General features: G+C 47.4%; 3 protein-coding genes across 4 annotated transcripts; 2 read left to right on the plus strand and 1 right to left on the minus strand.

The window, feature by feature from the left end:
* The first annotated feature begins 7,018 nt into the window (after positions 1 to 7,018).
* On the plus strand, positions 7,019 to 10,991 carry LOC112872639 (metal transporter Nramp2). The gene is made up of 4 exons (XM_025935704.1): positions 7,019 to 7,675; positions 9,064 to 9,200; positions 9,290 to 9,942; positions 10,435 to 10,991. Exons 1-4 carry the CDS (start codon positions 7,104 to 7,106, stop codon positions 10,639 to 10,641), a joined length of 1,569 nt encoding a protein of 522 aa, XP_025791489.1. The 5' UTR covers positions 7,019 to 7,103; the 3' UTR covers positions 10,642 to 10,991.
* A 317-nt stretch (positions 10,992 to 11,308) lies between these two features.
* Positions 11,309 to 17,031, plus strand: LOC112872638 (protein RBL-like). The gene is made up of 5 exons (XM_025935703.1): positions 11,309 to 11,622; positions 13,495 to 13,593; positions 14,491 to 15,581; positions 15,695 to 15,959; positions 16,535 to 17,031. Exons 1-5 carry the CDS (start codon positions 11,604 to 11,606, stop codon positions 16,771 to 16,773), a joined length of 1,713 nt encoding a protein of 570 aa, XP_025791488.1. The 5' UTR covers positions 11,309 to 11,603; the 3' UTR covers positions 16,774 to 17,031.
* Positions 17,032 to 24,523: 7,492 nt separating this feature from the next.
* LOC112877782 lies at positions 24,524 to 25,310 on the minus strand. 2 transcript variants are annotated; one of them, XM_025942147.1, is made up of 2 exons: positions 24,989 to 25,310; positions 24,524 to 24,894 (listed from the first exon to the last, which is right to left on the minus strand). In XM_025942147.1, the coding sequence occupies exons 1-2, from the start codon at positions 25,306 to 25,308 to the stop codon at positions 24,795 to 24,797; spliced, it is 420 nt and encodes a 139-aa protein (XP_025797932.1). In that variant the 5' UTR covers positions 25,309 to 25,310; the 3' UTR covers positions 24,524 to 24,794. The 2 variants fall into 2 exon arrangements, with proteins under 2 accessions (XP_025797932.1, XP_025797933.1); XM_025942148.1 differs by having other exon boundaries at positions 24,984 to 25,310.
* Positions 25,311 to 25,313: the final 3 nt, after the last annotated feature.

Genomic DNA, 25,313 nt, shown 5'->3' on the forward strand with positions numbered 1-25,313 from the left:
ATACATTTATTGGACTCAAAAACTAACTTGAAACCATCTCTACACAGTAGAGAGCCGCTGACTAAATTCTTCTTGATGGTGGGGACATGCTACACGTTATTCAGCTGCACGGTCTTCCCCGAAGTAAACTTCAGATTTACCGTACCAACACCAAGAATACGCGCATGTGATCCGTTCCCCATCAGCAAGGAGGAAGTCCCGCCGGTCTGGTAAGAAGAGAACAAAGAAGCATCAGCACAAACATGAATATTAGCGCCAGTGTCAACCCACCACTCGGGTGAACCAAAGACTGAAAGAACAGTAGGTAATAAATTACCGTACCCCGATGTTCCTCCAGGCTCGCTAATAACCATGTTGGCGGAGTCGTTGCCTTTGCGGTTCGGACACTTTGCAGCAAAGTGATCCGTACTAGCGCACATATAGCAAGCTCCCGTCTTCTTCTTGTTCTTAAAAGTGGTTGTCTTCTTAGTCTTTGGTTGGTTCTGTGGTGGCTTTTTCTTGTTCTTGTGGGATTTGTTCTTCTGAACAAGATTGGCACTTGAAGCACCAACAACTCCTTTCCCACGTATGTCCTTTGCTCTCGCCTTCTCCTCAACATCAAGAGTCCCTATGAGTCCATCTATTGTGAACTCCTGTCTCTTGTGTTTTAGAGAAGTAGCAAAGTCCCTCCAAGAAGGTGGCAGCTTAGAGATTATACCTCCGGCCACAAACTTATTGGGTAACACACATGGGGACTCTTTGCTGCAATTTTTGAGATCTTTTGCCAGAGTATGTATTTTATGAGCCTGTTCCACTACAGAACGGTCTTCGACCATCCTATACTCAAGGAACTGCTCCATGATATACAACTCACTCCCAGCGTCAGATACTCCATATTGAGCCTCAAGAGCATCCCACAATGCTTTGCCAGTTGGCAGCCGGATATAAGAATCCACCAGGTTATCACCGAGAATACTAATGATCAAGTCTCGAAAGAGGATATCAGCCTCATCGAACGCACTCTCTTCCTCTGGAGAGAATTGTTCAGGCTTACCCTCTTTCACATGGATCACTCTCGACAGTGTTAACCACAGTATAAGCCGCTCTTGCCAACGTTTGTAATTTGAACCATCAAAAGGTGGTGGTTTGATTGATGCAACAAAGCTAGATACCGAAAGAATATTAACAAAATTAGGTTTTTGGAATGTTATACATCTAGGAAATTTTCGGTATATTTTAATCCCAAATATTACTAGCAATTTCATGATAATGATATAGATGAGTGATAATGTGTGTACAAGATATGTGCATGTGTTCATGTTATTCTCACTAATAAACATGAACAAAGAATTAAACCAGAGTAGGTTTAGTAGGTACCCCAAGGCGGGACCGGTGCCGGAGGCACCGGTTGCGCCGCTACCAGCTGGAATAGACATGCTATTTGACTGGCCTTGCTCGAAGTAGCCGAACTATATCGATGCAGGAAGATGTTCGCAGTGCAGTCCTACGAACGGTTACGCCGGGAAGTAGACGAAGTAGCCGTTCGTACGAGCGGTTACGCCGAGAAGTAGACGAAGGAGTCGTTCAGGGAGCGAGCAGTCTGAAAGTGCATCTAGGCCCCTAATTGATTTTGGTGATTCTTGACAATCACAATTTGGGATATGATGCCTTGATGAAGTTGTGTGCAGGAATAAAATAAAAGATTCAAGAAGAAGATGAAAAGAAGGTCCCCAAATTCAAATATGTATGGTGGTGGAGTTCACTGATTATTTAATTCAAATTTTCATTTTGAATTTGAGTATAGGACCACCGTACTATAAAGGGGGATGCTGTCGATTGATCTAGGTTGTCAAGGTGCTTCAATTTGAGATGAAATACTTTCTTTGAGATAACCTTTCTCCCAAACTCATCTGGGTCGGATGATCCGGCCCTAGGCCGGATGATCCGGCCTGCCAGCCAAAACCCTCTGCCTCAGGCCGGATGATCCGGCCTGGCTGATTTCTCCTCACTGCCATGGGTCGGATGATCCGGCCCATACGCCTGAAACCCTCTGTCGCTTGCCGGATGATCCGACCCCATGGCCGGATGATCCGGCCCTGGAAATTCTGGAGAGCTGTTCGTGCTCAAAGTGTGTGCTGAGTCGGATGATCCGGCTATAGGCCGGATGATCCGGTACCCCTCAGTTTACACATAACGGTCACTTAAGGAGGGTGGGGTATTTATACCCTTTCACCCCCCTCATTCATGGCTGCTCTTCCCCCACGACCTAACACCCCTGCACAGCATTGATTTTCACTCTCTCCTCCATCCAAGAGCTTGATTCTTGTCAAGATTCACCTAGGGATTGAGAGAAAGTGAGATTTGGGGTGTGGGAAGAGAGCACCTCGCGGGATTTCTCTTGTTCATCTCAAGAAGCACTTGAAGCATCCTTGATTCGTCGATTTGCATTTGTTACTCTTGGAGCATTGCTCCTAGACGGTTAGAGGCCGGGAAGCACCCAATCCTTTGTGGTTTGAGCCCCCGGAAATTTGTATTACCCATCTCTTGTGAGATCAATAGTAAGTAACTCAATCCTCCTTTGTGGTTGATTGTGAGAGACTTGGGGCTAGTGACAGCCCGGCTCTTTGTGAGCATCTCAACGGAGACGTAGCTCCTTTGTGGAGTGAACTTCGGATTAAATCGTGTGTCTCCATTTACTTATTGTTGTTCATATTGTTCTTGAGCTTGTTTTGACCCGATCTACTAGATAGGTGTAGATCTCTTACATTGAATACCTGCATAGGCTTTGTAATACCTTTTGCCAACTTTGTATTCAAAGAGAATTGTCAAATTTCAAGTATATTTCGAATTTAGTGGTTAGTTACTTTCTCCCGGCAGGAAGATCCGACCCTAGGCCGGATCATCCGACCCCCGGAAGATCCGACCTACTGTCGGATCATCCGGCCCCTGACGATTTTCTGTCAAGATTTTCAGAAAAATTCGAACAAGGCCTATTCACCCCCCCTCTAGGCCTAGTGTTGATCATTTCACAGTCGCGTCAAGACGCTCCCCAAAAACCTAATTGCCCGCGTCCCGTGCAGGACCTTCAGCGAGCAGAGGTTCCGGAGGCCCTGCTCTCGCTAGAACTGTGCGCGCAATACTAGCGGTGGGAATGGCAGAAAGCAACTAAGGGAGAAGGGAGAGGTCTCCTAAAGAGGAGTATCTGGATCAAGTGCTGAGGTGAGTGAGGATGGGAGGAGAGGGTGCAGGTTTATATAGGCGCGAGATGCCTCAGGTTCAACGAACCTGGACGTCATGAATAACTTTGATGAGCGGCAGTTAATGTGCCTCAGGTTCAACGAACCTGGACGTCGTAAATAGCCTTCAATGTCCGGTCATTATTGTCGACATTAACCCTCTATTTTAATGCTCTTTACTGCAAAACGTCCTTCTCATCTCAGCACACCACCGCGCACGCGCACGCGCGCCGCGCCTCGGCCACGGCCCGGCTCGGCGAGCGCGCGCGCGCGTGTGGTTCACCGTCCTCCTCTTACCGGCTTCACAAGCGGTGTACACGAAGTCCACCTTTTAAGTCGGTTGAGATCCTTCTCAATTCCCGGTACGGAATTAAGCATTGATTCCCTAGCATTAATAGTGGGCTTTAAATTCTTTTAATGCTTTAGAATGAATGGGCCAAGCCCATTACTCCAACAAACCATACAGTTTGAGACAAACAAATTGGTTGAATTACACCATCAGCATCAGCCATACACATGCACCATTTCATACATTATTCAGCCAAACACACCTAAGTTCGGCCTGAAAGTCTTCCAACACACCAACTCGAGACTCTAGCATGTAGTACGTGTGGCGCTCGAATAGTTGTATCACTTGAGGGGGGGGGGGGGGGGGGGGCTGGGCTGAAAAGACTACCACACTATCAACTCATTAATGGGTGCAATGGCCTCGGATCGAGACGGACCAAAAATATCAGTGTAACCAGTGTCTCTACAAGCGTCCGCGCAAGACGGAATGGAACTGCCACACGAGCTGGACAGCGAGATTGCACCGGCGCTCATGAATAGCCGCGTCACGTACTCACGTCACACGTTAAGTTACACGGCCAGCCTGACAATATAGCCGACACTAGGCATGGGTTTCAGCTCGATTTCACCGTCTCCTGGCGACGCAGAAGTATTAATAAATACCCCTAGACCGGTAGCTTTACTGGAGATCAGATCAGATCAGAATTCTTCTTCGTCCAGAGACGTAGGCAAGCGGAGAGCAGAGCACGAGCCAGGCCCGTGGCGCCACGCCGCCGCCACGGCCTGGCCGGTGGCGGGAGCGCCGCCACGCGGGGGAGGGCACATTCCTGGACCAGCTCCACGGTCGCTGGCCGCCGGGCCCCACGGCGGACGTCCCGCCCCGCGTGTCCGCCACGTCCGGTTCCGGCTGCCCCGTAGGCCAATGCAACCTGCCAGGTCGGAGTCGGAGGTCCCCCGCGGTCTCGCGTGGCGTACTGGCGTGACGGGATGAACAACGGGCAGCAGGCGAGGGGATGCGCCACACAGCGCACTGCTTGCTTGGACTGCACGTGCTCCGAGGCGGTAGCTTTAGCATACCACACTTACCAACCACGAGCCCACGACGCCGAATTCTTCATGGCCTCGTGTATGTACTGGCTCGTTCCGGTTGGTGTCTTACGGCGGCTCATGCTGCGCTGAACGTGCGCCGAGGCTAACTTCTCCACCAGCGCCGTCTCCTTGTCGCCTAGTCAGGCCACGGCAGCACAATGCTGTGTTCAACGTGTAGTCAGCTCTTGTTGCCGGCATCGTCGTACGCTGCAGCTTGGATGCACGTACCTGACGTCTACCGGACTAGCGGTTGCCCGTGACAGAACAGACCAGCAGGCAGCAGCAGCAGGTACGGTAGTCACTCTCTTTCTTCTTCTCTCTGTAAACGGTGAATCTAGGAGGCAGTTTTGACGCTCATGTCGACTTCTTTTTCGTTCACCGGAGCACATCAGGTTCATCGTTCTCCCTTGGTGTGTGACTGAAAGCTACAGGTGCCATGCCGGTGGGAGATTGGACGCGCGCGACGCGGTCCAGCCCCTGGGCTCATTTAACCGTGGTCCCTTTCAGGTGGGGACGTCCGATCGACCGCTCCGATTGGATCGGCAAGTGGCAAATCGTGGCGGAGATCTTGCTTGGGAGGCTAGGCTCGTGCCCGGCGCCGGCCGCCGGCGGGCCGAGTTCAGCGATCGCTGGGCACCGGCACGGCACGGTGGCCTTGTGTGGTGACGCGTGACGCCGCCCGGTTGGCTGCCGCCCCCGCCGCGAACCACTCCTCGGATACGAGTCCGATGATCGGCCGCGCGCGGCGGCGCTCGGGTCGCCGCCGGCCGGACGCGGGCACCGGCTTTATGCGTCTTCGACTCTCCGCGCGACGATACCCTTTGGTCTTTTTGCGTGGAAACGCGTCGTCGTCTCGACGGGAAAGCCGATTCCGCGCAGCAGCACAAGCGCTACGACGAACAAGCACAAATGTGTGCGTCCAAAGTGACGGAGCCCGGCACACGCTCTGCGACTGCGCCATCGCTTCCACTCTACGCACAAAGTTGCTGATGCCGACTCCGATCGCACTGCACTGCACGTCGAGAAAACGGGGGAGAAAGATCGTCGAGACAAGAAAAAGGAGAGGTCTCGGTTCGGTTCTGTTCTGTTTTGCTTTTGCTTTTGAGAGGAAAAAGTGATCGCTATCCTGCCAAGTAGAGTAAGATAGAAGCGTTTCAAGTTGGCCGAGGCTAACCTAGCAGCCATTCCAGATTGCACATCGCCGAAAAGCATTTGAAGGGTTTTCTAAACTTAAAATCAGAAGTCTGCTGCATTTTCTAGTCCAGATTCCTCCTCATCCAAAGGTTTTTTAGTGCATTAAAATAGGAGGAGTTGCTATGTTGAACTTTTAAATTGTGAAGTCCTTGCAAAGCTCTGGTGTCAGCAGGAACAGGGTGAGGCATTCTTTCCGAACAACTGGCAGGGTGGGGCATTGCTCGGTGCTGCAATATTCGGTGCAAGTACGATGCGATGACAGTCTAGTACAAAACCAATGGTACAAAAAAAACATAGATTCATTATATAAAAAAATAAGGCACAAAGCGTTCACAGTTGGTCGTGAGCATTAAACCTGTGAATGCTGAGGTTGGAATCGTCCTTAATCGAAAAATGCCTACACCATTGAATAAGCCCTTTGATTCAGCCAGACGACGAGCCTCTTTTGGCAAGGCTCAAGCACCGGCTCCAAAGCCAGCTGCAGGAGAAGCTCTATCAAACATCAAACATCAAAATTCTCCAAGACCGAAACAAATGAAAACTATTTTTTTCTCTCATCTCCTTCCCTCCTACAAAATACAAGAAGCCGGTGGAGCCACGAGCTTCTCCGGCTCCAGCTCCTACGTGCTAGGTGCAAGAGTCGGAGCCAGCCAGGCTCTAAGGTCCGCACCGAATCATTGTTGCGTGTTTAGTGCCAACAAATGAATCGATGTTTCTTGCTTCCCTATAAAATATTGTTTTTCGTAGTTCTTGTATATATAATTATTTGAGATTTTATGCGAGTACCGTATTTTCTTAAAAAAGTATAGTGGTCAATTAAACAGTCAATCTACTGTTGGCGAATAAAAACAAACCGCTGCTGCCTCCATTCGAAATTAGTAAACGTGTTAGAATTTGAAAAGTCAAAGTTCACAAATTTTGTACTAACAATAAGTCAAATTATATACGTGCTTACGTGTTTCATAAATCTTTTGATATGTTATTGTTTAGGTAGCAACTGATGGATATTATAAGAGAAATGATGGTTAAAAGTATAACTAAAAAAGACTTATGGCCTATTATTTTGGACTGCTTCTACATCTGTTAAAAAAATCAAATGGATGAAAATACAGATTATTGTAAAATAAACTGCCATAGGCAGTGCGCAGTGGCAGATAAAGATAAACCACTAGAGTATAAATATTGGCCCAAAAATCAGTATAAATTCTCGAAGAAACCATCAAACCAATCATGATTCCCGCAGCATAACTCCCGGCCCCATCCTCCCACTCGCCCAACCCCTGCACCCCTCCACTCGCCCACACGCGCATCACCCCCATGGCGTCCCGCGACCTCGCCGAGAGCCTCCTCCCCGGCGGGGGCGGGGATTCCGCCGCCGCCGCCTCCTCAGACTCGCACGACGAGTACGAGGAGCGCGCCTACGATTCCGACGATAAGGTCTCCATCTCCATCTCGGACTCCGACGCCGAAGCCGACGGCGGCGGCGCGCCGTCGCGCCCGCCCTTCTCGTGGCGGAAGCTCTGGCGCTTCACGGGCCCGGGCTTCCTCATGTGCATCGCGTTCCTGGACCCAGGAAACCTGGAGGGGGACCTGCAGGCGGGCGCCGCCGCGGGGTACCAGCTGCTGTGGCTGCTCCTATGGGCGACGGTCATGGGCGCCCTGATACAGCTGCTCTCCGCGCGGCTCGGGGTGGCCACGGGGAAGCACCTCGCCGAGCTCTGCCGCGAGGAGTACCCGCCCTGGGCCACGCGCGCGCTCTGGGCCATGACCGAGCTTGCGCTCGTCGGCGCCGACATACAGGAGGTGATAGGCAGCGCGATTGCCATCAAGATCCTGTCGGGGGGCACTGTGCCGCTCTGGGGCGGCGTCGTCATCACCGCGCTCGATTGGTAAATTGCTTACGCTCCTTAGTTCATTATTGATTGAATGAACTGGCTTGATTTCTACCTATTTCGGGGCTTTTATCAGCAAAATTCACGAGAAAGCTTGTGGATTCTGTTGACTGCACGGGGATAAGAAAATTATTTCTTACATAATGCTTTGCTAGTCACTGTTCTTCTCCTGAAGACCTGAACTGAAGTCATAATAACTTTTGTTATTTTTTTTTAAATTGGTGCGTTCTTTTGCTGGGTTGATGCAGCGAGTATAATAATTGCTTTCTTATGTTGGACATGAACGGATGGCGTCTTAGGATTGTTGATGCCTCCTCTTCGCACGATCTGTCCATTGTTTTTACCTTTTTCCTTCTGTGATGTGTCATCCGATCTCTGCCTTGGATTCTTTTGGTCCCGTCTATGTTAGGTAATAAAGCCCGCGTTCTTTGGTGTGGTGTGCTTATTAGAGTCAATCGATTTCGAGTGGGATCATTCCTCTTGTTGTCTTCCTGGTGTTGCTTTGTTGCTCAACTTTAGTGCTTTGGGCATCGTTTGTGGTTCTCTCTGTTCAATTAGTATGTTACCATGGGATAATGGCTTTTGCTCTCCTGAATGCACTCGCACTGTTTTGGGATGCAGAAAAGATCCATATAAAATCATCCCTTGGATTAAGAATTGCAGTTTTGCTACTTTCAATCTGCTTCCCGATCAGGATCAGCTAGTTGACGCACCTGGTTGAGTTTTGGTGTAGCTTCTGGAGATGCTTATCTGCTGCTTGCTGATTAAATTAGGTTGCGTCCTGAAATTGTTGCTGTTTGCGTCCTATGCTTGATCTCTTTTTTACAGCATGCTTCATATGTTGGTTTAGTCGATGGCAGCATGATTCCTGCGAGCTATTTGCTAACGGTGGTTGCAATTTCTTCATTTTAAACCTCATCTGGGTCAGAAGATACTATTGGTTTGTTTAATACTTCTTTTTTCTCATAAGTTAAAGACTTGTACCCATGTTCAGGGATTATTGATTAACTAAGGGCATATCCTTGTCTGCTATCCGTACATTACTACTTGCTGCCTATCTGCTCCCCTGGTCAAACCTCTCTGTTGTGCATTATTGGTTGCTAAACAAGGTTAGGCGCTTTTAGATGATGAAATTGGTAACCATGAAAGTAACGTAAAGGATTAAATAATATTTTAAAGAAATCTGCTAAATAGATTGTCTCCCAATGATGAAATGACAACAGTTCTTTTGTCTGTTACTCGATGCTTATCTGATATTGACTAACACGTCATTTGTGTGTTGCTAACCACTCCCCCCTTCTCTATCTCTCTCTATGGTTAAGAACTATTCAGCAAAACTGGTAGATGTATACATGTGACTCATATGACACTTGTCCTGATGACAGCTTCATCTTTCTCTTCCTGGAGAATTATGGTGTGAGAAAACTGGAAGCATTTTTTGCTGTATTAATTGCAACCATGGCTCTGTCATTTGCGGTTATGTTTGGTGAAACGAAGCCTAGTGGAAAGGAACTTCTGATTGGTAACTCTCACTCTAACGTTTGGGCAAAATCCTTTTTTTTCTGCTGTATCCTTGAGAAGCAGAATTTACTCATTCGATTACTTATGCAGGTTTGGTGGTTCCAAGGTTGAGCTCAAAGACAATTAAGCAGGCGGTTGGAATTGTGGGCTGCATCATCATGCCTCACAATGTTTTCTTGCATTCAGCACTAGTGCAATCCAGGAAGATTGACACAAACAAGAAATCCCGTGTTCAAGAAGCAGTCTACTACTACAACATTGAGTCAATTCTTGCACTCATTGTTTCCTTCTTTATTAATATCTGTGTCACAACGGTTTTTGCCAAAGGATTTTATGGGACTGAACAGGCTGGTAATATTGGTCTTGAGAATGCTGGGCAGTACTTACAGGAAAAGTATGGAACTGCATTCTTTCCCATCCTCTATATCTGGGCTATTGGACTGTTAGCATCTGGACAGAGTAGCACAATTACTGGCACATACGCAGGCCAATTTGTTATGGGAGGTTTCCTTAATCTTCGATTGAAGAAGTGGCTACGAGCAATGATTACACGAAGTTTCGCCATTATTCCAACTATGATTGTGGCTCTATTTTTTGATACAGAAGATCCTACGATGGATGTTCTGAATGAAGCACTCAATGTTCTTCAGTCCATACAGATTCCATTTGCACTAATTCCTCTCATCACCCTTGTTTCAAAGGAACAAGTTATGGGGTCATTCGTAGTTGGTCCCATCACCAAAGTAAGTTTTTTCTTTTAGTTTTGTTTATATTAAATCGTGTTTAAAGAGAGTTAATAGGCAATTGACTATTGCTGCATTGAGACCATGATCCTGTTATTTCACTTCCCTGTTTTATTCAATATCCTAAAGAACTAAAAAGCTGATGGAGTCCTTACTTTTCCTTCAGAGAAGGATGCCTAGCTTCAGTTGCTGATCTTAATTATGTGTTATTGATTGAGACGTCTTAACATGATTCTTGTTTGCCCATTTTTCTAAAAAACATGATTCTTCAATGTTTTCTGCCATAGAACTTACCTTTGGGCATGGCAAGTCTCACATATATCATTCTGCTTCCATGCATCTATATATACCCTGTTCAATACGGTTCGCCTAGCTCACAAGCAATTGGAGACTATTTAACCTGCTGTTATGTTTGATGGCATGAGGCTCCTTTACACAAGTAGAAACACTGGCCAGCCTACTTTGCTATATTAACTCTTTTTGCGCTCACAGGTGATTACCTGGATTGTTACGGTCTTTCTGATGCTTATCAATGGATATCTTATAGTGTCATTCTACATTACTGATATTCGGGGTGCAGTGCTTCGCTCAAGCTTGTGCGTTGTGCTGGTTGTTTACCTTGCATTCATCATCTACCTTATTGTGCGAAATACTTCGATGTATTCTCGCCTCTGCTCATCAACGCCAAAGAGGTCATGAGTGTTTCAACATTGTCATTCGCCAACCATGATGGACTGGAATAGTGGATCACACCCGAAGAAAGCTGCTCCTCCATGTAAAAAGATTGTACCGCTGCCCATTTGTATTGGCTCCAGAGAAGTCTTTATATCCATATCCCTTGTATTGTATTTATGGGATGTCTGGTAGTAGGCTTCTCCCTTAGGATGGACTAAGGCACCGGCGCTCTCATATTTGAGGGTACACGCGGTAGATAGATTTATTATTCCTTCCCCGTTTGTGGAGATGATTATGGTGATGTGAACAGCACTATTAACATAATGGCATTGCCTGATTACCCAGCTGCCCCAATTTCCTTCTGGGACTGAGCAGACCTAATTTTCCGGATGATATGTAAAGCTTGATGTTGCAGTCCTGATCAATGCTGCTTCCGCTGCAGAAATTCGTGCAAGATATGTAGTGTATCGTTCCCTCTATATAAAAATATGAAATAATTTGTTTCGTCCCTCCAACTTATATGTGCATAGGAAACTCAAGCCTCAAGGCCTTGCGACGATAACACGGTTCGTACCTTGAACGGACATGTATGCGTGTAATACACGTCAGCATATTTGCTGCGTGCCGTGTTCCTCTCTCTCTCTCAAAAAAAAAAAAAACACGGACCTCCTCTTGTACGCGCGCGCCGTCTCCCTCTCACTTGCCCGAACTTGCACTTCCGCTTCAAATTGCTCGCAGCTCCTCGGCTCGTCGCCCCCTCCCGCTCCCGGCGAGTATTTTTTCTAGGGCTTCAGGAGGGGCAGCGCCACCCGCGTGTTCCCGCCCCGCGCTTCCCGTTCCTCTGCACTCGCATCGTGTAGACAAGGAGGGCAAGGGCGTAGCGCGGCGGGCGGGCGCGTGGGGTTCCCATTTGTGCCGGTCTCTTCATTCGACCCCCGTTTGCGAGGGTATCGTCGCGCCGAGGAGGCGGCGGCGGAGGCTGCGCGATGAACGCGCCTGTAGTCGGTGAGTTCTCGTTGCGATTCCCGTGTTCTCTCTCTCTCTCTCTGTCTCTCTCTCTCGGAACTGCGTGGGGGATTTTTTGCTGGATCGGTTGGGAACGCGTTGATTCGGTCGAATTTCGGTGGATTCTGCTCGGGTGTGCTGCGGATTCGGGCTGTAGCGCCAATTCGAGGTCGACATATAGGGTTTCAGGGGGAGGACGGTGATGTGGAGATTAGGACGGGTCTGCCTCGAGCCCTCGACCTAGTATTTCTTCCCTTACAGGTGATCTGGGACTTGAAAAGCTTGGGGCTTCGATGTGTGGTTAACCCAATGGCTTACCCCAGAATGTTGGTAGTTTGGTGGTAACATGAGTGATTATTTGTTTGTGGCGATTACTTTAGGTCGGTTTGGGTGTTCTGGTGGCACCAAAATAAAGTGCTATCTAGGGTTTCAAACAGGGTTTTAGATTGCATTACTTTGCTTGGATGAGCACATGTAAATTTTGTTCTTCTGTAGATCTTGCTTTTCATCTGTCTGCAGGTGGATTATAGAAATTGGCAGTTTTGATTGGAGGCTAGGAATTGTTAGCCAAAAAAAATTCCTGCAGAATCAGTGCATTATGCCATTTGCGTTGCCAGCTAGTGAATTTTTAATTTCGATGATAGGTTACATTAATGTGCGTAGAGTGTCTTCTAGTAATCATTAATCTGCGTAGAGTGTCTGAAACATTTTATTCAGGGAAAAATTGATCTGTGACATAGAAAGATTGCAATTTTAGAAATATACCATCAGACAGTCTTGGTTCACTTTGATATCAACGAAATTCTGGGCCATTTTGAAATATGCCAGTCAGTTACCTTTTCCATCAACCAAGCCTCTTGGTGTCATCTTGCCATTTTATTTGGGTGACATTCGACTGAGTAAAAAGAAGCTAAAGTCTGATAGCAAAAAGTTTTGCTGATAGCCGTGACTGCGACATGTCAGCGTCACCAGGACGCGGCTCCTCAGGGTCACCAGGTTGCGACTCCGAAGGTCTGTCTGGACACGGCGTCATGCCTACTTCATGGTGCTCTCCTCCCATCCATGTCTCTTCTTGTCGCTGCCCGTCTTATCCTCTGCTGGTACTGGAAGTGCAGATCTATCTTGGCATTGGATTAGATTGTTCTTTTCTTGGTTAGGGAGAAATGAAACCAAATCTCTGCTTTTTTCCCAACCCAATCCACCCCTTGCTGTTGCTGCGATTTGCTTGCAAGGCCAGGTGGTGGGTTGCTCAATATGCAATTTGCTAGCTTCTTTCTCTATTTTGGGTAGGGAGGAATCGATCAGCTCAGATCTGCAGCGTGAATGCAATTTGGCAGGGTGGAGCTTGATTGCTGTAGTTAATTGAGGGAGGCAATTTAGGCAGGTTCTTCCGATTTGAGCAAAGCAAGTTCTGAAATTGGCTCTGTCCATGCCGGCTTTAGGCAGAGGCATGCTCCATGTGGTGTGCGGTGGCATCAGGTGGCGCTATGCTGGGTCTGACAGCTTCTGGCAGAGGCCACGCCATGGCTTCAAGTAGAGGTGGGCTACGACGCATAGGATTCAGGCACAGGTGTTGGGGGTGCTGGGGTGTGCGCCAGAAACATGGAGAGACTACAGATGAAAGATGGAGCATCATTGCAATGGAGAAGATGGTCGTTGGATGGAAAATGTCTAATATTGTATAAATGGCCCCATCTTTGTATGTCATTGAACCTAATTTTCCCTTATTTTATCACAGAAATAACTTAACCCATGCCTGCTATCTGGGAAATGCTTCAGCATATATTATGTTCTTAGATTTTTATGTTGAGAAGAAATTTTTAAAGTTATCTTTTGAGATACTGAAGTGCTCTATGCTTTGTATTCTTGTAGATCCATATCAGGGGGAATTTCCCGAGACAATCGAGGAGTACTTGCATCATGGTACTATGAAATGTATTGCGTTTAACCGTACAGGAACACTTCTTGCCGGTAATTATCTGAGCTTGTTCCTCTACAAGTATATTCAAGTGACTGTTTTGTGTAACTATCTTCCTAGTTCATAACTATTCATATAAAACATGCTGGTCTCAAGATTTTTTTGGTTAACAAGGATTAAACTTCTTATATAGTCCAGTGAAGCCATTTCTTTTCTCTCATTGCTCTCATCGTTGCCTGTTCAATCAGTCTGTTTTACCGGCAGTGCTAGTGGGATTGCCTGCCACTTATGCAATTAGTGGCTCTGCTGATACTATGCATGAAAAGATCACCAATATTTTATTTTCCTGTCCATGTGGAACATTTACACTCCTATTTGGTGATCCACGACCTGTAAACATTTAATTCAGGACAAACTGTTTCTTTTAATCTTTTACTCATAGTTTTCTCATAGTGCAATTACTGTAACTTTTATCATGTGCACCAAGACAGAAGAATATACATGGGATATACAGTGTCCTGGATATTGGGTTCTGTTGATGGGTGTTAGAGAATTGGAGTGAAGAATCTGTGTTAAACTAGCAAGGCACCTTGTCTTTTGTATGTGCCTTTAGTTTTCTGTGGTTCACTTCTGCATGGAAATGAGAGAAAATGGAGAGGCATTTACCCTGTACAGGTTTTGATTGCTATTGCAATACTGTGATCCTGAGTAGTGGTATGAAAAGGGAATGCTGTGTACATTCGTCAAGTTAGAAGCTTCGTTAACTGTATAGTTTATAATCTTACTTCCATATGAAGTTGGTGCTGCATGCCTGTAACTTGTGACATATATGAATGTCAACATTATTTATGTAATGCACTGTTAAATTGTTGGATGATCTAGAATATCTTTCAGCTGTGAAATTGTTTTCAATGGTCAATACAATAACAATGTCTGTTACATATTTCCAGCTGGATGCTCAAATGGTAGCTGTGTTATCTGGGACTTTGAAACAAGGGGGCTTGCAAGAGAATTTCGTGATAAAGATTGCACTGCACCTATAACAAGCGTATCCTGGTCCAGGTATGGCCACCGTTTGCTTGCCTCTGCTACTGACAAGTCATTGACAATTTGGGATGTGCCAACTGGGGAAAAGATTGCCCGCATAACTCTCCAGCAGACTCCATTGCGTGCCAGTCTTCAACCTGGTTCTCCAACCCCATCTATTTGTTTGGCATGTCCTCTGTCTTCTGCACCTCTTCTTGTTGATTTGAATACTGGAAGTACCACGGTCCTCCCTGTTTCTGTATCTGAGAATGGTAACCCACCTGCACCTAATCCCCGTAATAAATTCGCGGATGGTACCCCACCTTTTACACCAACAGCTGCAACGTTTGATAAGCATGGGGATCTGATATATGTGGGCAACTCTAAGGGAGAAATTTTAATTGTAGATTCAAAAACCATCCAGGTACATGCAGTAATTCCCATCCCTGGTGGAACTGTTGTTAAGGATATTGTTTTAAGCCGGGATGGTCAATATCTTCTGACGAATTCTAATGATCGGGTCATTAGAGTCTACAAGAATATTCTGCCTGTTAAAGGTTCTGGAGAGGAGATTAGAAACATAAGCAGCAACAGTAATGGCTATGGAAATCACTATGATAAGTTAAAAGCAAATGGTGCAAGCTGCCTTATTCTTTCCTGTGAGCTTTCAGATGCCATCACAAAGATACAGTGGAAGACACCATGCTTCAGTGGTAATGGTGAGTGGATAGTTGGTGCTTCTGCAAACAAAGGAGAGCACAGGTTGCAAATATGGGACCAAACAGGGCGACTTGTAAAGATCCTTGATGGCCCGAAGGAAGCTCTCATTGATCTTGCCTGGCATCCTGTTGAACCTACAATTGCTACAGTATCTGTAACAGGCTTTGTATACATTTGGGCCAAGGAGCATGTAGAGAACTGGAGTGCATTTGCTCCTGATTTTGTAGAATTAGAAGAAAATGAAGAGTATGTTGAACGAGAAGATGAGTTTGATCTGAACCCACGTGAAGAAGAGGTGAAATAAAATTTCTCTACTTGTCTTTTTAACTGTTATTCTTTTTTTAAAGGATTTTTAACTGTTATTCATGGTATGCACTTGAACACTTTCTCACTCAATCTCCTATGTAGGCTGAGGAAGTAGTGATAGATGAGAATGCTGAAATTGACATCGAGACATATGAGAAGAACGCAGTGTTCAGTGACGTGGAGGATTCTGTGGATGAGGTTGTCTTCTTGCCAGCAATTCCTTCCCCAGATGCTCCTGATGAGCTGCCAGAGAAATGCCTTGGAAGCTCATCAAAGTTGGAGGATAGCAACCATTCTGGTTCACCATCCTCAATGGATGCTGTACAGAATGGTCAAGCTGTTCCTCAGGCGTCAAGCCCAATGGAAGGTATATCTATTGCCTTTTGCCATATCTTGTGTCAGTTGTTTCCATTCTGTCCAACTGTTGCTATATAGTCCTTGTGCTTATGATTTGTTCTCCAATTGGACTCTACTAGCAGTATGGTTCATTTGTATTCATATAAAACACTAGCAGACCACCATACCAAGAAAACTAAGTCATTCACCCTCCATGTTGAAAATTGACTGAATTGGTTCAGTTTAGATCACAGAATGTTGTGAAATGATGACAATGTGCTAACGAAACTATAGGTTACAGCATATTCAAAGTAGACTAAGTTGAACTACTAGCTCCAGAGCACATGCCGGCAGGGATGTTGAAAATTGACTGAATTGGTTCAGTTTAGATCACAGAATGCTGTGAAATGATGACAATGTGCTAACGAAACTATAGGTTACAGCATATTCAAAGTAGACTAAGTTGAACTACTAGCTCCAGAGCACATGCCGGCAGGAAATCTTGAAAACCTGAGCATTTCATGTTGTTTCAAGTATTACCTTCAGTGTAATGCTAAACTCTTTCATTCATGGACTATCATGTTCTTGGTTTTATTCCTATGGCAGTGGACAACTCTACTGCTGAAGACCCAGCAGAAGGGCCAAACTCAAAGCGGAAGCGACGGCTGTCCGTGAAGGGGCTTGAGTTGCAGCAGTCTGAGAAGGGCAAAAAGCCAGCAACAAAGAACAAGTCCAACGGCAAGTCCACAAAATCCAGTGCCAAGCAGATGGAATCTGCCAATGGAAACAGCTCCGCCTTTGATGATGAAGCAACTGAGGACGATGAGGTTAACATTGATAGCTAGATTTTCTGACTGAGGACAGTAGGCGGGGGAATAGAAAAGGCTGTTCTGTATTCCCTCCAAATGGAAGAGAACTACTATGTGCTGAGACAAATCAAACCTATTAGGTATCGGTGTTGTTGGCTGTAAGTTGATATTTGCAGTTTCATGTTAAGAAAAAGATATTCGCTGTTCCTCTAGGTGTTTGATCCGTAGCATGATTCCTTTTTTGAGATGTTAAGTGTAATTCTTTGAAGCTGGAGACCTGGAGTGTTTTTTTTTTGGGGGGTGGCTGGTTTTATCTGCGGGCATATTGGTGGACAGTCGCATGAGTATATGGCCCCTTCCATGTTGTACCTGTGATTTTAGAAATGTACTATATGTTTTGCGTCGTGCGATGCTTGGTGGTGTAGCTATCATTGTGCCAGGTGCCGGCGTTTATATTATTATTGGATACAAAAGACAGGGCACATGAGCACATGAGGCAGGCTTGTTTCGCGCACAGTATCGTTGTCTAATATATATATGGCGCGCAGTGCACAAGTGATCGTAACGGAGGCATAAGCCGGCGGATTTAACAGTCCCACAGCACCGCACCGTAACGAAACATCTTATATGGTGTAAAGTATTAAAAAGTTCTAGAAATTAAAAAGATAGAGTATTAAAAGTTGAGATGTCCGTACTGTAAATGTCCTCAGCTCCTCACGCAGCAGGGTTGGAGCTGACCGACTGCTGAAGCCGTGCTGCAGGGCGGCGACAGCACCATGACGATCAGCACCTCGTCTGGAGGATGCATCATTCTGAAGTCCGTCTTGGTCTTTGTGCTTCGTTTCTGAACTTTTCTTTCCAGAAAAAAAAAGCTTAATATCTGTATCTATCTATGCTTAGAATTAAAATGTTCAGAGACCTGGCAGTCTGGCACTCCAGATCCAGTCCCAAGTAGCCGTGTTGCTCCCCCTTCCCATCCTGAGTGGCCGAGTCGTTGGCCAGTTGGCCGCTTCTATATCCGGAAAGCGGCTACGGGCATTGGGCCATCATGTGCGCGCCCAAAGCACACCGGCCGCTAGTTTTAAACTGCAAGCATGGCCACTTTTAGTACCAAATAACCGCCTGGCAAAACCAATCATCGCTGCCGGCTTTTGCTTTGCTTAGGGCATGGATCGACGTGCAAATTGCGTGTACGATCGCTGCACTGCAATATTCTTCAGCTCCATCTCATCATCGAGTGAGGAGTGTCAGGGCATGACCGGCACTCATTAGCTCTCCTAATCATGCGCCCTTGTCGGCTTCTGCACGACGATCTAACGATCCTCCTCCCTTTCGTGATCTGTTCTTGCTTTTCCTATTTCTCGCAACCGTTTGTTTCGATCCATCTGCTTTCGTGGTACGGCCCTGATGTATGATATAGTACTCGGTTTTCGAATGGGAGTGTTAAGTGCAAGCGGCAGGTATGATAACAAGCTCAAGACGTACGTATGGTGATTGATTAGTTGGGCCTTAACGGGGTTGGAATTGATCGATGTGGTCCTCAAGTATGTAACTTTACAACACGAAGGCATTGTGTGCTTATGAATTGCATGCATGTGCCAAAGCTCTGTAAATCACAACGTTCAAAAGATGCATGAATGAGAGGCCGGGATTGGACTAAACGTTTCAGTCAAAAACTAGGAATCCATTTCCTTAAAAAAAAAACTAGGGATCCAAGGGCTCAGTCTATCACCATTCCCGGTCCTTCATGTCATGTGTAGTGTGCTTGATTTCAGTATTAAGTAGTATAGATGAGATTGGATTCAGGACCAGTATGGAATAAATTATTTGACACTAGACAATCATTTGTGATGAAGATGACTAGATGAGAACCCTGTTTTGCTCCTTTATTGTGCTATATCTTTTTCTTCGCTTTGCTGTGGGAAGAAAGGTTAGATAGTTAGGTAAACTGTTAGCTTTTTTCCTTCCAATTTTATTTCGGTAATGTACGCCCCCTATACTACCTTTCTCTCTTATTATAACACCACGTTCTAATAAAGTTTACACTAACGTAGTTTGGTTGATTCAGTTGAGAATGATTTATAAATTGGAGACACAGTCTTCTTAACAAAAAAATCATGCCAAGCATATTATCAAGAAAATAAAATAAGTAGAAATACAACGTTAGGAAGAAGAGGGATGAGGCCATTTTAGGGGCGAGAAAAATGTTCAGTAAAGGTGAAGCGATCCCAATGGTTCCAAAAGCTTTTTTATTGAATTGCCAAATCGGCCTCAATTGATGGTATGAATTAGGGTGTTAAGGTGGTCCTCCATGACCATGCCACACAATTATGTACATATGCAAGCTTGTAACTTTACAACACATAAGTATTGTTTGCTTAGGAATTGCATGTGCTAAAGCTCAGTTTGTCAATCACAGTATTCATAGCTGAATGAGAAATACTAAAGATTTGAGGCAAACAAAGGAGAAAACCAGAGATGCAGGCTATCATACTGATGTACTTTGCTCATCTTCTTTGTGAAAAGCAATTATTAGTGAGATCCGATGCAGGACTGATATATGGACCTGTACGTGTCACGAGGATGGTTCTAGCGTTCCACATCCTTTTCTGTTGATGGCCTCTTTATTTGCTCTATCATTTCTTGCTTTACTGTGCAAACCCCATCTCGCAAAGGAATTATTCCTTTCATAGGAACAATTCAAAGTTCCTGAGAAATATAGACATTTCGGGTGAACTTTCAGTGGCATAGAGGAACTGTACTAAACCTCCTCCTCCTCCTCCTCCTCCTCCTCCTCTTCTTCTTCTTTCCAAGATATAGCCATTGATTTTCCTTCATCATTTATTCGTTATGCTCGCTCTAGTTCTTTTACTTTTTTCGCACCACAGGCGCTAATCATGATGGAGTATATCCACCAGTCATGCTATTGTAATTTCAATAACTTTTTTTTACCAGAGACCAATCAAGTCTATCATGCAATGCAAACAGGACAGTGCGTCAGTGCATAGCGTTTACCATGCAGTTTACACACTGAATTTTATCAAATGCATGACTCCACTAACCAAGAGGTCAAATCCTGGTATGAGACTTATTTAGATATTTGTAACTTTAATGGTTATATGCAATACTAGTTGGTACAGAGGTGAGAAATTAAAGGAAGCAAGAAACTAATTTATTAACTAGCTTTTCCACCGGGGCATCAGATGTGTTCCCTGCCAAGTTCCTCCACAGCCAGCATCACTTGGTGTCCAGCCCAAATCATGTAATTTTAAATCTTAATTGAACTAAGGTTTATCAGTGAAGTAGAAAGGTATGTAGGTTAGATATGAAGATAAAGGGTCATATTCCAATAAAAGTGTCATATATACAATTGTAATGGTTTTGTTTCATCCAAAGTTCATAAAAAATCATACTCCAAATGGGGAAAGATTTTATAGAACTGTAAACCTAGTATAGTTGAAATTAAAGTGTTTTCTGTTGAACTTTGTATTTCGACCACATTATTTTCTATCCACTTTGAATTGATGACTTGTATTATATTAATATGCCGATCTGTGTATAACTCCAGTTATAATTTGAGCTTGCTGTTTGGAGAAAAAAAGTATGAAAGAAGTGGAATCTGCATAAGGTTGATACCGATATTTTATAGTATGTTGTTTAATTTATTAATCAATGTTCTCAAGAATTATGATGAAAGAAAAGAAAGGAACATTCTAGGAGAATCCTGATCATCGCCCATCACCAATATGCACCTAGCCTGTAACATCCCATGTTAACATTTATAAGATTTGTTTAACAAAAATTGTAGATTTAAAAAAATTTGTGAATGGTCTTGGTTTAGAGGGGTTGATGCATTTTATTGGAATTGGATTTTCGAATTTGTTTGATTCAATGGTGTGGGATTTGAATTTGAAAAGCCTATTCAAATTCAAATCCAGAAACTTCTCCTCCAACACCCCTAATGGGCCACCAGCCCACCGGCCAACGCAGCCCGAGCCCAGCTGACCCTTCCCTTTCCCCCTTTCTTTCCCCGCGAGCCAGCCCGCATGACACGGCCCAGCAGCACCGGTCCAGCCCAACTTCGCGAACTATCGCACCCCTTCGCCTTCCTTCCGCCCGGGGCAGCTGACGGGCGGGTCCCACCCGTCAGCTTTCCCTTCTTCCTCCGCCTGCTCCCTCTCCCGGCTCGCTCCGCCCCGCGTCGCCGCACCCCCCCCCCCCCCGCCTCGCGACAGGATAGCGAAACCGCCGCTCCTCTTTTCGCCGCGCCCGCGCTCGCCGACGTCACCTCGCGCGTGCCTGTCTCCGCTCCGCGACAGCGCAGCGCAACCACCCGCGCGCGCTCCCTTTTCCCCCGCGCCTCGGCCGCCCGCGCTGCAAAACCCTAGCCCCACGCTGCAGCCGCCTGATGCCCGCCGCGTGGCCATGGCACGGACGCCGGGCATCGCCGCCCTCGGTGTCCAAGCCCGCGCCGCAAGCCCTAGGGCCACGCCCCATAAGAACCCCTCGGCCGCCGCCCAAAAACCCTAGCCACCCGCGCCCCTGTTTCCTTCCGCCGCCGCCGCACCCGAGAGAGAGAGAGAAGGAGGAGGAGGTGCAGTGCAAAGAGGAGGAGGACCCGGAGCCGAGCGAGGAGGACGCCACCGACGCCACCACCGGAGCTCCACCAGGCCGGCGCCCCGTACGACGACATCAGCGCCGCAGCCCTTCCTGCACGGCCCCGACCCGCCGGCCTCGCCTCTCCGCTGCCCCGAGCGCCCTCTTCTTCAGCCTCGCCGGTGAGCCACACCGCCGCCCGCCCTTCTCTTGACCCCTCTGCTGCCGGCGTGGAGCCTAGCGCCGCCGAGGAAACCTCCGTAGCCAGCCGTAGGATCACCCTTCCCTTCCCGCCGCCGTGCCGTCCTTCTTGTGCAGGAGCCCGACGCGCCGCAATCCTCTCCCGCTACCGCCGTCGCCTTACCGCCGCCGCGTCGTGCCGCGGGCCCGGGATGCCGATGCCCTGCGCACGACACGGCCACGCCGCGGTCCCGGGATGCCAGGACCCGCGCGCGTGAGTGCACACCAGCGCCGCGAGGCCAAGCCGGTCCCCGCCTCGCCGCGTCTCTGTTGAGCATTCCGAGCCCGAGCGCCTAGCCTCGCCATGCCCGCGCCACGGCCTCGCCGTGCGCAACCACCCCCGCGACGTGACCGCGACGTCGCGTTCGCGTCGCGGCCAAGCCGTTGAGACCTTTCCTCGAGCACCCTTCGAGCGTCCACACTCGCACGCGCGCCACGGCGCCCACACGCACACACGCACGCCCACCTGCTGCACCAGATCCGGGCCCGCCACACCGGATCCCGCCGAGGCCGCCACGTGGGACTGCCCTGTCAGCATGAAAGGGAGCAGAAGCAGCCGGGCTGCGAGGAACAGAAGGCGAAGAAGCAGACCCAGTCCGCGAAATGAAGCTAGCCAAGCCGGCCCACGAACACAGCCAGCCCGAAGATGAGCCAGCCAGCCCGAGGAACCGAGCTGGCCTGCTAAGCCGCAGGCCGAGCTGCCCCCGTGAGCCTAAGCCGAGCCGTTGGGCCTTGAGCCGGCCCATCACTACTTTCAACCCAGAACCAAACCGAGATCTTTTCTTTTTCCCTATCCGGCCTGACCTGAGGGGCACACCTGTCAGCCTCAGAGCGAGGCTGACCAGTGGGACCCGTTGACCATGGATCCCCCTTGACCCTTGACCGTTGACCGGTCAACATTGACCGGTCAACGCTGACGTCAGCAGGGTCCACTGCTGACGTCAGTAGAACCGGACCCCCCTGCTGACGTCAGCATGCCATGTGGCATGTCCGGGTGCTGCCACGTGTCTCTGTTTAATGATTTTTTTTTCCGAAATTCTGTTATTAATTCCAGAAATAGGTTTTTCCTTAGAAAATTCATAATAAATCAACCGGACCTCCGAAAATTATGAAACCAGTTCCATAATTCTTCTATAAATATGAACCACCCGTTAGAGTAGGCATTGTGGTGATTTGGATCTTATTTGTAGCGTTTTGTGCATATTTGCACTTTGGTCCCTACTCTTACTCGTATTTACGAATAGGACCCGACCACGAGGAGTTGACCGACGGCCAGGACTACCCGGAGGCCCAGGAGGACTTCGAAGAGACGCCAGGTTCACGCCCATCTACGATTTGAATTCCCATTAGGCATTGCTTGTAGTTATACTATCGCTATATGTGTACTTGTATCGAGATGAACCTGCATGGCCTATTTCATGAACCTTGCTCCTTGCCAACCTATCTCACTTGTTTATTATATAAAATGCCTTGTAAATCCTTAAATGTGTAGGTGTGGGAAGTGTGGGGATAGTCTTGGCGTGTGTGAAGTGGTTCACTTCAGGAGTTGGTGATTAGGGTTTAGCCGGGAGTGGGCAACCTAACTCGATCGTGGATCCAGGGCTTGGGGTGTGTATCTTGGCACACCCTACGGTGTACCTGTGGCGGGTACAACTTTGGTTACGAGTTTGAGGTGTTAGAGGCGCCCGTTAAGGGTGCAGTCGCGGACCACCGTGGTGGATACGCTTTTGACGAAGATGCCCGCTTCGGCAATTAAGGACCGGGTGAGAGTAACTATGACTTGTGGGAATCTGTTAAGCGTGCACACCACTTACCCATTATGAGGGTGGGCCCGGTCCGGGGTTAGCAAGCGCGGTACCAAGCCGGTAGGAGGATCGAGTATCAGTGTGGGGGGGGAGGTGCTGACCTCACGTCCCCCGAGACGCATGGGAGGCTTCACAGTCCCGGGGCGACCTCCCGTGGAAGGATGCGCCCAAGACCCGGGAAAGCCGGATGGTGCCGTGGCTCCTAGTTCCATTTCAGTAGACCGGTGTTTCGTATACTAGTCGGCTGATCTCCAGCTAGTATCGATTCGAGTGGGTCCAGGTGTACAACCTCTGCAGGGTGAAAACTATACATATAGCCGCGTCCTCGGTTATGGACATCCCTACTCCTCTGTTGCTCTTATTAGTTAGTATTACTCATAATTTCTACCTCCCTCTAGAATAACTTCTTGCCAGGGGGCAGTTGAGATGCGAGGAGAGGGAGTCCTCGCATCGACTTGGTGGTTTGGAGGGTGTGTGTTGACCGGGAGTCCGGGATGCCGGAAGAGCCCGAGTCAAGATTGAAAGGAGATGTGTATACTTATACATATATATATGTTGCATGCATAGGGAAACCCCAGCTTTACCTCTTGAACTCTGTTATATCCGTAGTATAGACCACGATAATGCTTGCATTCAGATGGTGACGTGAACCTATCCCAATCCTTGGGGATAGACTGGTACGATGCAGGATCCAATTCGGAGTTCGACCCCAACGACGACGGATGGTACGACTGAGGCCCGAGCTACGCTCAAGTCGCCTGTGGAGGAGGTCCCCGAAGATGACGAACGGCCGAAGACCTAGCTACCGTTTTGCGCCTTCTGCTTGTTCGATCTAGCCGAGAGGCTTGTAATAAATTCCGTACTACAGATCTTTTGGATTTATGTAATAATTAAATCCGTGTTTGACATTATAATGAGTATGACTGTAATATTATGTCTGAAATGAGTTCTGTATGTGATAGCGTTTGATCCAGGGACTATCACGATGATACAGGGAGTCGGATTCTTCGATTCGGGAATCCGGTTGTTTCATAGCCTCTCCCCCTCTCTTCCTAGGAAGGATTGTCTAACACTTTAACCATCCATCAATTAGATCAACAGATTTTGTCTATAGAAATCTAGGAAGATTTCTGTAGACATTTAGGTTGAGAAATTAAAATAAAATTATAATTAAGTGTATATTACACGAATCATGGGATCGCAAATCGTCAAGAAATGTAAACTGCCGCTTGAAATGATCATAAATGAAGAAGCCAATAGCTCATGATCATGATCAACATCAAACAAGTGAGCCTACAAATACAAAAACAGAAACGACCCAGCGTATCAAAGATTAGCCATTGCACCGACCGGAGACTCTATCTGACAAGGCGTGGTGAAGCCCTACTTTCGCTGCATTTATCATCAGTGAGCTAGCTAGCTTAAACGGGTCATGAGATAACAAAAGGTTTGCAGTTTTATGTCATCCGGGCTAATCTTCTCCAAGCATCTCCCGTGACAATTGGCAACTCCCTTCCTGAATCAAGAAGCCATTTCATGATCAATGCTATTGATCAATTCAAGAAACATATGTTGTCACACAATTTAATTTCATCGCTAATTAACCTGACTTGCAGATCTTCAACCCAGCGTTGCCAGCAAATTCCTCCTCGCTTTCATCGTCATCATCGCGATCATCATCTTCGTCGTCCTCGTCGTCCCCGTCGTCATTCGCGCTGCACCGTGGCATGCAATCATCACCCCCTACCTTGTTGCCGTTCATCGTCACGCCGGCGAACAGCCCTGTCACGCTCATCTGCTTGCTGATCATCCTCGCGACGCAGTACGGCAGCTTCGGGTTCGCGCCACGCGCCGCCCTCCGCGGGTGCCTCCGGCGGTCGAGCCACGCGCCGGCGAAGGCCAGGCAGTCAAGGAGGCTCTCCCTGGCCATGCCCT

Source organism: Panicum hallii, chromosome 9 (genome assembly GCF_002211085.1).
Source record: "Panicum hallii strain FIL2 chromosome 9, PHallii_v3.1, whole genome shotgun sequence".
NCBI lineage: Eukaryota > Viridiplantae > Streptophyta > Magnoliopsida > Poales > Poaceae > Panicum > Panicum hallii.